The sequence below is a fragment of the Oncorhynchus kisutch genome, linkage group LG3 (assembly GCF_002021735.2).
Source record: "Oncorhynchus kisutch isolate 150728-3 linkage group LG3, Okis_V2, whole genome shotgun sequence".
Classification (NCBI taxonomy): domain Eukaryota; kingdom Metazoa; phylum Chordata; class Actinopteri; order Salmoniformes; family Salmonidae; genus Oncorhynchus; species Oncorhynchus kisutch.
This window is the reverse complement of record NC_034176.2, coordinates 1384441-1398520: the sequence shown is the minus strand read 5'-3', so window position 1 is coordinate 1398520 and position 14080 is coordinate 1384441. Positions and strand designations below refer to the sequence as shown.

The 14080-nt window shown below is 42.7% G+C and overlaps 1 protein-coding gene across 1 annotated transcript in view; it reads left to right on the top strand.

The window, feature by feature from the left end:
- The window catches only part of LOC116361744 (G-protein coupled receptor 54-like), a 37240-nt gene extending 31334 nt beyond the window's left edge, over window positions 1-5906 (top strand). The window contains exon 6 of the mRNA XM_031816101.1: window positions 5223-5906. Coding sequence (XP_031671961.1) covers window positions 5223-5468 — 246 coding nt within the window. The 3' untranslated portion in view covers window positions 5469-5906. The remainder of the gene's footprint in view (window positions 1-5222) is intronic.
- The last annotated feature ends 8174 nt before the right edge of the window (window positions 5907-14080 follow it).

Genomic DNA, 14080 nt, shown 5'->3' with positions numbered 1-14080 from the left:
GCCTACCTGGTTAAATAAAGGTGTTCTCAACTAGCCTACCTGGTTAAATAAAGGTGTTCTCAACTAGCCTACCTGGTTAAATAAAGGTGTTCTCAACTAGCCTACCTGGTTAAATAAAGGTGTTCTCAACTAGCCTACCTGGTTAAATAAAGGTGTTCTCAACTAGCCTACCTGGTTAAATAAAGGTGTTCTCAACTAGCCTACCTGGTTAAATAAAGGTGTTCTCAACTAGCCTACCTGGTTAAATAAAGGTGTTCTCAACTAGCCTACCTGGTTAAATAAAGGTGTTCTCAACTAGCCTACCTGGTTAAATAAAGGTGTTCTCAACTAGCCTACCTGGTTAAATAAAGGTGTTCTCAACTAGCCTACCTGGTTAAATAAAGGTGTTCTCAACTAGCCTACCTGGTTAAATAAAGGTGTTCTCAACTAGCCTACCTGGTTAAATAAAGGTGTTCTCAACTAGCCTACCTGGTTAAATAAAGGTGTTCTCAACTAGCCTACCTGGTTAAATAAAGGTGTTCTCAACTAGCCTACCTGGTTAAATAAAGGTGTTCTCAACTAGCCTACCTGGTTAAATAAAGGTGTTCTCAACTAGCCTACCTGGTTAAATAAAGGTGTTCTCAACTAGCCTACCCTGGTTAAATAAAGTGTTCTCAACTAGGCCTACCTGGTTAAAAAGGTGTTCTTCTCACTAGCTACCTGGTTAAATAAAGGTGTCTCAACTAGCCTACCTGGTTAAATAAAGGTGTTCTCAACTAGCCTACCTGGTTTAAATAAAGGTGTTCTCAACTAGCCTACCTGGTTAAATAAAGGCTGTTCTCAACTAGCCTACCTGGTTAAATAAAGGTGTTCTCATACTAGCCTACCTGGTAAATAAAGGTGTTCTCAAACTAGCCTCCCTGGTTAAATAAAGGTGTTCTCAACTAGCCTACCTGGTTAAATAAAGGTGTTTCTCAACTAGCCTACTGGTTAAATAAAGGTGTTCTCAACTAGCCTACCTGGTTAAATAAAGGTGTTCTCAACTAGCCTACCTGGTTAAATAAAGGTGTTCTCAACTAGCCTACCTGGTTAAATAAGGTGTTCTCAACTGCCTACCTGGTTAAATAAAGGTGTTCTCAACTAGCCACCTGGTTAAATAAAGGTGTTCTCAACTAGCCTACCTGGTAGGTTCTAAACAGCCTACTGGTTAAATAAAGGTGTTCTCGAACTAGCCTCCCTGGTTAAATAAAGGTGTTCTCAACTAGCCCCTGTTAAATAAAGGTGTCTCACTAGCCAACCTGGTTAAATAAAGGTGTTCTCAACTAGCCTACCTAGGTTAAATAAAGGTGTTCTCAACTAGCCTACCTGGTTAAATAAAGGTGTTGTCTCAACTGGCCTACCTGGTTAAAATAAAGGGTGTTCTCAACTGGCCTACCTGGTTAAATAAGGGTGTTCCTCAACTAGCCTACCTGGTTAAAATAAAGGTGGGTTCTCACTAGCCTACCTGGTTAATAATAGGTGTGCTCAACTAGGCCTACCTGTGTTAAATAAAGGAGGTGTTCTCAACTAGCCCTAACCCTGGTTAAATAAAGGTGTTCTCAACTAGCCTACCTGGTTAAATAAAGGTGTTCTCAACTAGCCTACCTGGTTAAATAAAGGTGTTCTCAACTAGCCTCCCTGGTTAAATAAAGGTGTTCTCAACTAGCCTACCTGGTTAAATAAAGGTGTTCTCAACTAGCCTACCTGGTTAAATAAAGGTTTCTCAACGAGCCTACCTGGTAAATAAAGGTGTTCTCAACTAGCCTACCTGGTTAAATAAGGTGTTTTCTCAACTAGCCTACCTGGTTTAAATAAAGGTGTTCTCAACTAGCCTACCTGTTAAATAAAGGTGTTCTCAACTAGCCTACCTGGTTAAATAAAGGTGTTCTCAACTAGCCGCCCTGGTTAAATAAAGGTGTTCTCAACTAGCCTACCTGGTTAAATAAAGGTGTTCTCAACTAGCCTACCTGGTTAATAAAGGTTCAACCTACCTGGGGTAATAAGGTGTTCTCAACTAGCCTACCTGGTTAAATAAAGGTGTTCTCAACTAGCCTACCTGGGGTAAATAAAGGTGTTCTCAACTAGCCTACCCTGGTTAAATAAAGGTGTTCTCACTAAGCCTCCTGGTTAAATAAAGGTGTTCTCAAACTAGCCCTAACCGGGTTAAATAAAGTGTTCTCAACTAGCCTACCTGGTTAAATAAAGGTGTTCTCAACTAGGCCTACCCTGGTTAAATAAAGGTGTTCTCAACTAGCCTACCTGGTTAATAAAGGTGTTCTCAACTAGCCTACCTGGTTAAATAAAGGTGTTCTCACTAGCCTACCTGGTTAAATAAAGGTGTTCTCAACTAGCCGACCTGGTTAAATAAAGGTGTTCTCAACTAGCCTACCTGGTTAAATAAGGTGTTCTCAACTAGCCTACCTGGTTTAAATAAAGGTGTTCTCAACTAGACCTACCTGGTTAAATAAAGGTGTTCTCAACTATGCCTACCTGGTTAAATAAAGGGTTCTCAACTAGCCTACCTGGGTATATTTCTCACTACAACCTTGTTAAATACAGGTGTTCTCAACTAGCCTACCTGGTTAAATAAAGGTGTGTTCTCAACAGCCTCCTGGTTAAATAAAGGTGTTCTCAACTAGCCGACCCTGGTTTAAATAAAGGTGTTCTCAACTAGCCTACCTGGTTAAATAAAGGTGTTCTCAACTAGCCTACCTGTGTAAATAAAGGTGTTCTCAACCTAGCCTGACCTGTTAATAAGGTGTTCTCACATAGCCTGACATGGTTTAATAAAGGTGTTCTCAACTAGCCTCCCCTGTTAAATAAAGGTGTTCTCAACTAGCCTACCTGGTTAATAAAGGTGTTCTCAACTGCCTACCTGATTCAATAAAGGTGTTCTCAACTAGCCTACCTGTTAAATAAAGGTGTCTCAACTAGCTACCTGGTTAAATAAAGGTGTTCTCAACTAGCCTACCTGGTTAAATAAAGGGTTCTCAATCTAGCCTACCTGGTTAAATAAAGGTGTTCTCAACTAGCCTCCCTGGTTAAATAAAGGTGTTCTCAATAGCCTACCCTGGTTAAATAAGGTGTTCTCAAACAGCCTACCTGGTTTAAATAAAGGTTGTTCTCAACTAGCATACCTGGTTTAAATAAGGTGTTCTCAACTAGCCTACCGGTTTAATAAGGTGTTCTCAACCTAGGCCTCCCTGGTTAAATAAAGGGTGTTCTCAACCGCGCCTACTGGTTAATAAGGTGTTCTCAACTAGCCTCCCTGGTTAATCAAGGTTGTTCTCAACTAGCCTACCTGGTTAAATAAAGGTGTTCTCAACTAGCCTACCTGGTAAATAAAGGTGTCTCAACTAGCCTACCTGGTTAAATAAAGGTGTTCTCAACTAGCCTACCTGGTTAAATAAGGTGTTCTCAACTAGCCTACCTGGTTAATAAAGGTGTTCTCAACTAGCCTACCTGGTTAAATAAAGGTGTTCTCAACTAGGCCTACCTGGTTAAATAAAGGTGTTCTCAACTAGCCTACCTGGTTAAATAAAGGTGTTCTCAACTAGCCTACCTGGTTAAATAAGGTGTTCTCAACTAGCCTACCTGGTTAAATAAAGGTGTTCTCACTAGCCTACCTGGTTAAATAAAGGTGTTCTCAACTCGCCTACCTGGTTAAATAAAGGTGTTCTCAACTAGCCTACCTGGTTAAATAAAGGTGTTCTCAACTAGCCTACCTGGTTAAATAAAGGTGTTCTCAACTAGCCTACCTGGTTAAATAAAGGTGTTCTCAACTAGCCTACCTGGTTAAATAAAGGTGTTCTCAACTAGCCTACCTGGTTAAATAAAGGTGTTCTCAACTAGCCTACCTGGTTAAATAAAGGTGTTCTCAACTAGCCTACCTGGTTAAATAAAGGTGTTCTCAACTAGCCTACCTGGTTAAATAAAGGTGTTCTCAACTAGCCTACCTGGTTAAATAAAGGTGTTCTCAACTAGCCTACCTGGTTAAATAAGGTGTTCTCAACTAGCCTACCTGGTTAAATAAAGGTGTTCTCAACTAGCCTACCTGGTTAAATAAAGGTGTTCTCAACTAGCCTACCTGGTTAAATAAAGGTGTTCTCAACTAGCCTACCTGGTTAAATAAAGGTGTTCTCAACTAGCCTACCTGGTTAAATAAAGGTGTTCTCAACTAGCCTACCTGGTTAAATAAAGGTGTTCTCAACTAGCCTACCTGGTTAAATAAGGTTTCTCAACTAGCCTACCTGGTTAAATAAAGGTGTTCTCAACTAGCCTACCTGGTTAAATAAAGGTGTTCTCAACTAGCCTACCTGGTTAAATAAAGGTGTTCTCAACTAGCCTACCTGGTTAAATAAAGGTGTTCTCAACTAGCCTACCTGGTTAAATAAAGGTGTTCTCAACTAGCCTACCTGGTTAAATAAAGGTGTTCTCAACTAGCCTACCTGGTTAAATAAAGGTGTTCTCAACTAGCCTACCTGGTTAAATAAAGGTGTTCTCAACTAGCCTACCTGGTTAAATAAAGGTGTTCTCAACTAGCCTACCTGGTTAAATAAAGGTGTTCTCAACTAGCCTACCTGGTTAAATAAAGGTGTTCTCAACTAGCCTACCTGGTTAAATAAAGGTGTTCTCAACTAGCCTACCTGGTTAAATAAAGGTGTTCTCAACTAGCCTACCTGGTTAAATAAAGGTGTTCTCAACTAGCCTACCTGGTTAAATAAAGGTGTTCTCAACTAGCCTACCTGGTTAAATAAAGGTGTTCTCAACTAGCCTACCTGGTTAAATAAAGGTGTTCTCAACTAGCCTCCTGGTTAAATAAAGGTGTTCTCAACTAGCCTACCTGGTTAAATAAAGGTGTTCTCAACTAGCCTACCTGGTTAAATAAAGGTGTTCTCAACTAGCCTACCTGGTTAAATAAAGGTGTTCTCAACTAGCCTACCTGGTTAAATAAAGGTGTTCTCAACTAGCCTACCTGGTTAAATAAAGGTGTTCTCAACTAGCCTACCTGGTTAAATAAAGGTGTTCTCAACTAGCCTACCTGGTTAAATAAAGGTGTTCTCAACTAGCCTACCTGGTTAAATAAAGGTGTTCTCAACTAGCCTACCTGGTTAAATAAAGGTAAATAAAGTGTAAATAAAGGTGTTTTGATTGGTTCCATTTAGGTTAATTACATGTAAATAACGTGTTGTTTTGTTTGCCAGGTGAAGATCTGGGCCCACTGCATGTCCTACTCCAACTCTTCTGTCAACCCTCTGGTCTACGCTTTCATGGGCAACAACTTCAGAAAGGCCTTTAAAAATGCCTTCCCCTCTGTCTTCAGCCCGCAGGGCCAAGGGAGAGGGGGGGGCAGGGGGAGGGTGGGGGAGGCAGGGAGGGAAGGGGGGGGGACAGAGTGCCAGGCCCCCAACGTGGACACAGAGATGCACTTTCTTTCATCTGGGACCTGAAGGCCAAACATCTCATTATTTATTTACAGTTGCGTGTGTCTGTTAGCTAATGCCTGTCGTGATCTCTGAGACTCAGGTCCCAATGGGTCATGTGATTTCTGTACCTCATGTTACATGTCCCAATGGGTCATGTGATTTCTGTAACTCATGTAATAGGTCCCAATGGGTCATGTGATTTCTGTAACTCATGTAATAGGTCCCAATGTGTCATGTGATTTCTGTACCTCATGTTACATGTCCCGATGGGTCATGTGATTTCTGTAACTCATGTAATAGGTCCCAATGTGTCATGTGATTTCTGTAACTCATGTAATAGGTCCCAATGTGTCATGTGATTTCTGTAATATGTCATTCTATGTCTTTTTTTTACTGTCTGATATTCCTATTAATTATGTTAATATGTATTCCTATTCATTATGTTAATATGTATTCCTATTAATTATGTTAATATGTATTCCTATTCATTATGTTAATATGTATTCCTATTAATTATGTTAATATGTATTCCTATTAATTATGTTAATATGTATTCCTATTCATTATGTTAATATGTATTCCTATTAATTATATACATTTTATATATATTCATTATGTTCATCTTTATTTCTATTTATTATGTAAATGTTTTCTTCCTATTCATTATGTGGATTTGTATTTATATTTTTGGTCTCTCTTGTCTCGAACATAGTAGTATTGTAGTAGTGTAGTACTGTAGTACTGTAATACTCTAGTACTCTAATAATCTAGTACTGTAATACTATAGTACTGTAATACTGTAGTACTCTAATACTATAGTACTGTAATAATCTAGTACTGTAATACTGTAATACTCCAGTACTGTAGTACTGTAATACTCTAGTACTCTAATACTATAGTACTGTAATAATCTAGTACTGTAATACTGTAATACTCCAGTACTGTAGTACTGTAATACTCTAGTACTGTAATACTCTAGTACTGTAATACTCTAGTACTGTAATACTGTAATACTCCAGTACTGTAATACTCTAGTGCTGTAATACTCTAGTACTGTAATACTGTAATACTGCAATACTCTAGTACTGTAGTACTGTAATACTGTAATACTCTACTACTGTAGAACTGTAGTATTGTAATACTGTAATACTCTAGTACTGTAATACTGTAATACTCTAGTACTGTAGTACAACAATGTTGTAGTGTGTGTGCGTGCGTGTTCATGCACTGATCACGTTTTATAAAAAACAATCATGGTTGTAAAAATTGACATCAACTGCAAGCACAGTCATTGGTCCCCTGAGATTGCCCAATAGGAAGCCGACCCATGCTGCTACAAAAAAACTGAGCAAACTAGAATGCTATTTGGCCCTAAACAGAGAGTACCCAGTGGCAGAATACCTGACCACTGTGACTGACCCAAACTTAAGGAAAGCTTTGACTATGTACAGACTCAGTGAGCATAGCCTTGCTATTGAGAAAGGCCACCGTAGGCAGACATGGCTCTCAAGAGAAGACAGGCTATGTGCAACACTGCCCACAAAATGAGGTGGAAACTGAGCTGCACTTCCTCTAACCTCCTGCCCAATGTATGTAGAGACACATATTTCCATCAGATTACACAGATCCACAAAGAATTAGAAAACAAACCCAATTTTGATAAACTCCCATATCTACTGGGTGAAATACCACAGTGTGCCATCACAGCAGCAAGAGTTGTGACCTGTTGCCACAAGAAAAGGTCAACCAGTGAAGAACAAACACCATTGTAAATACAACCCATATTTATGCTTATTTATTTTCCCTTTTGTACTTTAACCATTTGCACATCGTTACAACACTCTATATATATAATATGACCTTTGAACTTTTGTGTAATGCTTACTGTTATTTTTTATTGTTTATTTCACTTTTGTTTATTTTCTATGTCACTTACTTTGGCAACGTTAACATGTTTCCCATGCCAATAAAGCCTCTTGAATTGAAATTGAAATTTAGAGAGAGACTTTTTGTCTTTCTTTAATGATACATCCTCATATCATTTCATTAAAACCTCACCCCCCTTTAAAACAAATATCCCCTGTGATGCATCCTCACCTTGCCCTCTACCCCACGATACAAAACAACACCACACATCACAATAACCAAAACCTCACCACTTCTACAACTGTATATCCAACCCATGTTCCCTAGCTCTACAGACACCCCCTATTCCCTGTGGGTCCTGGTCAAATGGCCCCCTATTCCCCGTGGGTCCTGGTTAAATGGCCCCCTATTCCCCGTGGGTCCTGGTCAAATGGCCCCCTATTCCCCGTGGGTCCTGGTCAAATGGCCCCCTATTCCCCGTGGGTCCTGGTCAAATGGCCCCCTATTCCCCGTGGGTCCTGGTCAAATGGCTCCTATTCCAGTTACCTTGCCTTAACCACTTTTTATATTTTCTCTTGTTAACTCTAGCTTTGTCTGGGTTTACTTACTGTAGACCATCAGTGATTTCATGTACATAGAAAAACAGCTTTATCTGCAAGGAGTTATATTGACATTCCATTAAAAACTAACTCTGCGATTTGATGCTTTCTTCTGTGTTGTGTTCACCCTTTCTCACGTGGAGTTGTTTTTACAGCAGGCTGCCACAAGGGGGAGCCTATACAGCAGGATGCCACATGGAGGAGCCACTAATTCAATTTATCAATCCTGTCTCTTATAAGACCTGCATATTACCTCTGTTTAAGTTAATAAGACAATCAGCTGTATTATATTAGCTCTGAGGAGAGAGGACAATCAGCTGTGTTATATTAGCTCTGTCTGAGGAGAGAGGACAATCAGCTGTGTTATATTAGCTCTGTCTGAGGAGAGAGGACAATCAGCTGTGTTATATTAGCTCTGAGGAGAGAGGACAATCAGCTGTGTTATATTAGCTCTGAGGAGAGAGGACAATCAGCTGTGTTATATTAGCTCTGAGGAGAGAGGACAATCAGCTGTGTTATATTAGCACTGTCTGAGGAGAGAGGACAATCAGCTGTGTTATATTAGCTCTGAGGAGAGAGAATAATCAGCTGTGTTATATTAGCTCTGTCTGAGGAGAGAGGACAATCAGCTGTGTTATATTAGCTCTGAGGAGAGAGGACAATCAGCTATATTATATTAGCTCTGAGGAGAGAGGACAATCAGCTGTGTTATATTAGCTCTGTCTGAGGAGAGTACAACCAGCTGTGTTATATTAGCTCTGAGGAGAGAGGACAATCAGCTGTATTATATTAGCTCTGAGGAGAGAGGACAATCAGCTGTATTATATTAGCTCTGAGGAGAGAGGACAATCAGCTGTATTATATTAGCTCTGGGGAGAGAGGACAATCAGCTGTGTTATATTAGCTCTGTCTGAGGAGAGAGGACAATCAGCTGTATTATATTAGCTCTGAGGAGACAGGACAATCAGCTGTATTATATTAGCTCTGAGGAGAGAGGACAATCAGCTGTATTATATTAGCTCTGGGGAGAGAGGACAATCCGCTGTGTTATATTAGCTCTGAGGAGAGAGGACAATCAGCTGTGTTATATGAGCTCTGAGGAGAGGACAATCAGCTGTGTTATATTAGCTCTGAGGAGAGAGGACAATCAGCTGTATTATATTAGCTCTGAGGAGAGAGGACAATCAGCTGTGTTATATTAGCTCTGTCTGAGGAGAGAGGACAATCAGCTGTGTTATATGAGCTCTGAGGAGAGAGGACACTCAGCTGTGTTATATTAGCTCTGAGGAGAGAGGACAATCAGCTGTATTATATTAGCTCTGGGGAGAGAGGACAATCAGCTGTGTTATATTAGCTCTGAGGAGACAGGGAGATTAGCATATGGTGCATGTGGAAGGTCTTTCTATACATCTCACTCTCTCTCCTTCCGCTAAAAAGGAGAGAGAGTACTTATACTACCGGCGCTGACAGAGATGGCCAGAGACGGCCGACTCGCTTCGCGTTCCTAGGAAACTATGCAGTTTTTTGTTTTTTTACGTGTTATTTCTTACATTAGTACCCCAGGTCATCTTAGGTTTCATTACATACAGTCGAGAAGAACTACTGAATATAAGATCAGCGTCAACTCACCATCAGTACGACCAAGAATATGTTTTTCGCAACGCGGATCCTGTGTTCTGCCTTACAAACAGGACAACGGAGTGGATCCCATGCAGCGACCCAAAAAAACGACTCCGAAAAAGAGGGAAACGAGGCGGTCTTCTGGTCAGACTCCGGAGACGGGCACACCGTGCACCACTCCCTAGCATTCTTCTTGCCAATGTCCAGTCTCTTGACAACAAGGTTGATGAAATCCGAGCAAGGGTAGCATTCCAGAGGGACATCAGAGACTGTAACGTTCTTTGCTTCACGGAAACATGGCTCACTGGAGAGACGCTATCCGAGGCGGTGCAGCCAACGGGTTTCTCCACGCATTGCGCCGACAGAAACAAACATCTTTCTGGTAAGAAGAGGGGCGGGGGTGTATGCCTTATGGGTAACGAGACATGGTGTGATGAAAGAAACTCAAATCCTTCTGTTCACCTGATTTAGAATTCCTCACAATCAAATGTAGACCACATTATCTACCAAGAGAATTCTCTTCGATTATAATGACAGCCGTATATATCCCCCCCCAAGCAGACACATCGATGGCTCTGAACGAACTTTATTTAACTCTTTGCAAACTGGAAACCATTTATCCGGAGGCTGCATTCATTGTAGCTAGGGATTTTAACAAGGCTAATCTGAAAACAAGACTCCCTAAATTTTATCAGCATATCGATTGCGAAACCAGGGGTGGAAGGACCTTGGATCATTGTTACTCTAACTTCCGCAACGCATATAAGGCCCTGCCCCGCCCCCCTTTCGGAAAAGCTGACCACGACTCCATTTTGTTGATCCCTGCCTACAGACAGAAACTAAAACAAGAGGCTCCCACGCTGAGGTCTGTCCAATGCTGGTCCGACCAAGCTGACTCCACACTCCAAGACTGCTTCCATCACGTGGACTGGGATATGTTTCGTATTGCGTCAGATAACAATATTGACGAATACACTGATTCGGTGTGCAAGTTCATTAGAACGTGCGTTGAAGGTGTCGTTCCCATAGCAACGATTAAAACATTCCCTAACCAGAAACCGTGGATTGATGGCAGCATTCGCGTGAAACTGAAAGCGGGAACCACTTATTTTAATCAGGGCAAGGTGTCTGGTAACATGACCGAATACAAACAGTGCAGCTATTCCCTCCGCAAGGCTATCAAACAAGCTAAGCGTCAGTACAGAGACGAAGTAGAATCTCAATTCAACGGCTCAGACACAAGAGGCATGTGGCAGGGTCTACAGTCAATCACGGACTACAGGAAGAAATCCAGCCCAGTCACGGACCAGGATGTCTTGCTCCCAGGCAGACTAAATAACTTTTTTGCCCGCTTTGAGGACAATACAGTGCCACTGACACGGCCTGCAACGAAAACATGCGGTCTCTCCTTCACTGCAGCCGAGGTGAGTAAGACATTTAAACGTGTTAACCCTCGCAAGGCTGCAGGCCCAGACGGCATCCCCAGCCGCGCCCTCAGAGCATGCGCAGACCAGCTGGCCGGTGTGTTTACGGACATATTCAATCAATCCCTATACCAGTCTGCTGTTCCCACATGCTTCAAGAGGGCCACCATTGTTCCTGTTCCCAAGAAAGCTAAGGTAACTGAGCTAAACGACTACCGCCCCGTAGCACTCACTTCCGTCATCATGAAGTGCTTTGAGAGACTAGTCAAGGACCATATCACCTCCACCCTACCTGACACCCTAGACCCACTCCAATTTGCTTACCGCCCAAATAGGTCCACAGACGATGCAATCTCAACCACACTGCACACTGCCCTAACCCATCTGGACAAGAGGAATACCTATGTGAGAATGCTGTTCATCGACTACAGCTCGGCATTCAACACCATAGTACCCTCCAAGCTCGTCTCCAACTCAATCATCAAGTTTGCGGACGACACAACAGTGGTAGGCTTGATTACCAACAACGACGAGACGGCCTACAGGGAGGAGGTGAGGGCCCTCGGAGTGTGGTGTCAGGAAAATAACCTCACACTCAACGTCAACAAAACTAAGGAGATGATTGTGGACTTCAGGAAACCGCAGAGGGAACACCCCCCTATCCACATCGATGGAACAGTAGTGGAGAGGGTAGCAAGTTTTAAGTTCCTCGGCATACACATCACAGACAAACTGAATTGGTCCACTCACACAGACAGCATCGTGAAGAAGGCGCAGCAGCGCCTCTTCAACCTCAGGAGGCTGAAGAAATTCAGCTTGTCACCAAAAGCACTCACAAACTTCTACAGATGCACAATCGAGAGCATCCTGGCGGGCTGTATCACCGCCTGGTACGGCAACTTCTCCGCCCTCAACCGTAAGGCTCTCCAGAGGGTAGTGAGGTCTGCACAACGCATCACCGGGGGCAAACTACCTGCCCTCCAGGACACCTACACCACCCGATGTTACAGGAAGGCCATAAAGATCATCAAGGACATCAACCACCCGAGCCACTGCCTGTTCACCCCGCTATCATCCAGAAGGCGAGGTCAGTACAGGTGCATCAAAGCTGGAACCGAGAGACTGAAAAACAGCTTCTATCTCAAGGCCATCAGACTGTTAAACAGCCACCACTAACATTGAGTGGCTGCTGCCAACACACTGACACTGACACTGACTCAACTCCAGCCACTTTAATAATGGGAATTGATGGGAAATTATGTAAATATATCACTAGCCACTTTAAACAATGCTACCTTATATAATGTTACTTACCCTACATTATTCATCTCATATGCATACGTATATACTGTACTCTATATCATTGACTGCATCCTTATGTAATACATGTATCACTAGCCACTTTAACTATGCCACTTTGTTTACATACTCATCTCATATGTGATACCATCTACTGTATCTTGCCTATGCTGCTCTGTACCATCACTCATTTATATATCCTTATGTACATATTCTTTATCCCCTTACACTGTGTATAAGACAGTAGCACAAGCATTTAGCTACACTCGCATTTACATCTGCTAACCATGTGTATGTGACAAATAACATTTGATTTGATTTGAAAAACAAAACTATGTTCCTTTTTTCCGCCAGTAAATGTACTACTATGTAGTACTATCTAGTAAAAAGACGGTCAGAGATGGTCAGATGTTTGTCTTACAGGCTATTTGTGTCTCCAATATTTGGACAGAAGTTGATTAGACAGAACAGACTCCCTCATTAATCCACGTGTCTAAGAGGATGGCCTTTTCCCCGTAATGAAGCATTTACATTGTATCACAGTCCACACACGTACACAGAGAGTTAGAACAGGCTTTTGCTTTAGTTGTTGGAGAGAGCTTAAAAGCAGTGATTGAACAACCTCTCCAGCCACGAGTGCTCTGTAGTGCTCTGTTCACAAGTGGAGTCCGTCGGACAGAAAGAGGAGAGGACGAGAGGAGAGGAAGAGTGGCGAGGATAAGAGATACGATGAGAGACATTCAGCACAATAGCTTTTAGTTCATTTAGTGTTGAAAGAGATTCATGTTTTTTCAGAAACACTCCGATTATCTATGATCCTGTTGGTATGCATGGAATCTGCCGCGACCCCCACTCTAATCTACGCTCCTGTTTTTTTAGAATTACAGAATCGTCCACTCTCCTCCCTGCCCTCTGACCTCCCCAGCTATCGTGGTAGACTCCAGCAGAGAGAATCTCATTAAAAAACAGGTAACAGTGTACCACTATATAGGGAATAGGGCCCTGGTCTAAAGTAGTGCACTATATAGGGAATATGGCTCTGGTCTATAGTAGTGCACTATATAGGGAATATGGCTCTGGTCTATAGTAGTGCACTATATAGGGAATAGGGCTCTGGTCTAAAGTAGTGTACTACATAGGGAATAGCGTGCCATTTCGGACAGGTCAGAGATATGAATGAATCATGGTCACACCTCGTTAGGAGGAAGACTCTGGCTGCTTCTCCCTGGAGGAAGACTCTGGCTGCTTCTCCCAGGAGGAAGACTCTGGCTGCTTCTCCCTGGAGGAAGACTCTGGCTGTTTCTCCCCAGGAGGAAGACTCTGGCTGCTTCTCCCAGGAGGAAGACTCTGGCTGTTTCTCCCCAGGAGGAAGACTCTGGCTGCTTCATTCTCCCAGGAGGAAGACTCTGGCTGTTTCTCCCCAGGAGGAAGACTCTGGCTGCTTCATTCTCCCTGGAGGAAGACTCTGGCTGCTTCATTCTCCCTGGAGGAAGACTCTGGCTGCTTCATTCTCCCTGGAGGAAGACTCTGGCTGCTTCTCCCCAGGAGGAAGACTCTGGCTGCTTCATTCTCCCAGGAGGAAGACTCTGGCTGCTTCTCCCAGGAGGAAGACTCTGGCTGCTTCTCCCAGGAGGAAGACACTGGCTGTTTCTCCCCAGGAGGAAGACTCTGGCTGCTTCATTCTCCCAGGAGGAAGACTCTGGCTGCTTCTCCCCAGGAGGAAGACTCTGGCTGCTTCTCCCAGGAGGAAGACTCTGGCTGCTTCTCCCAGGAGGAAGACTCTGGCTGCTTCTCCCAGGAGGAAGACTCTGGCTGCTTCTCCCAGGAG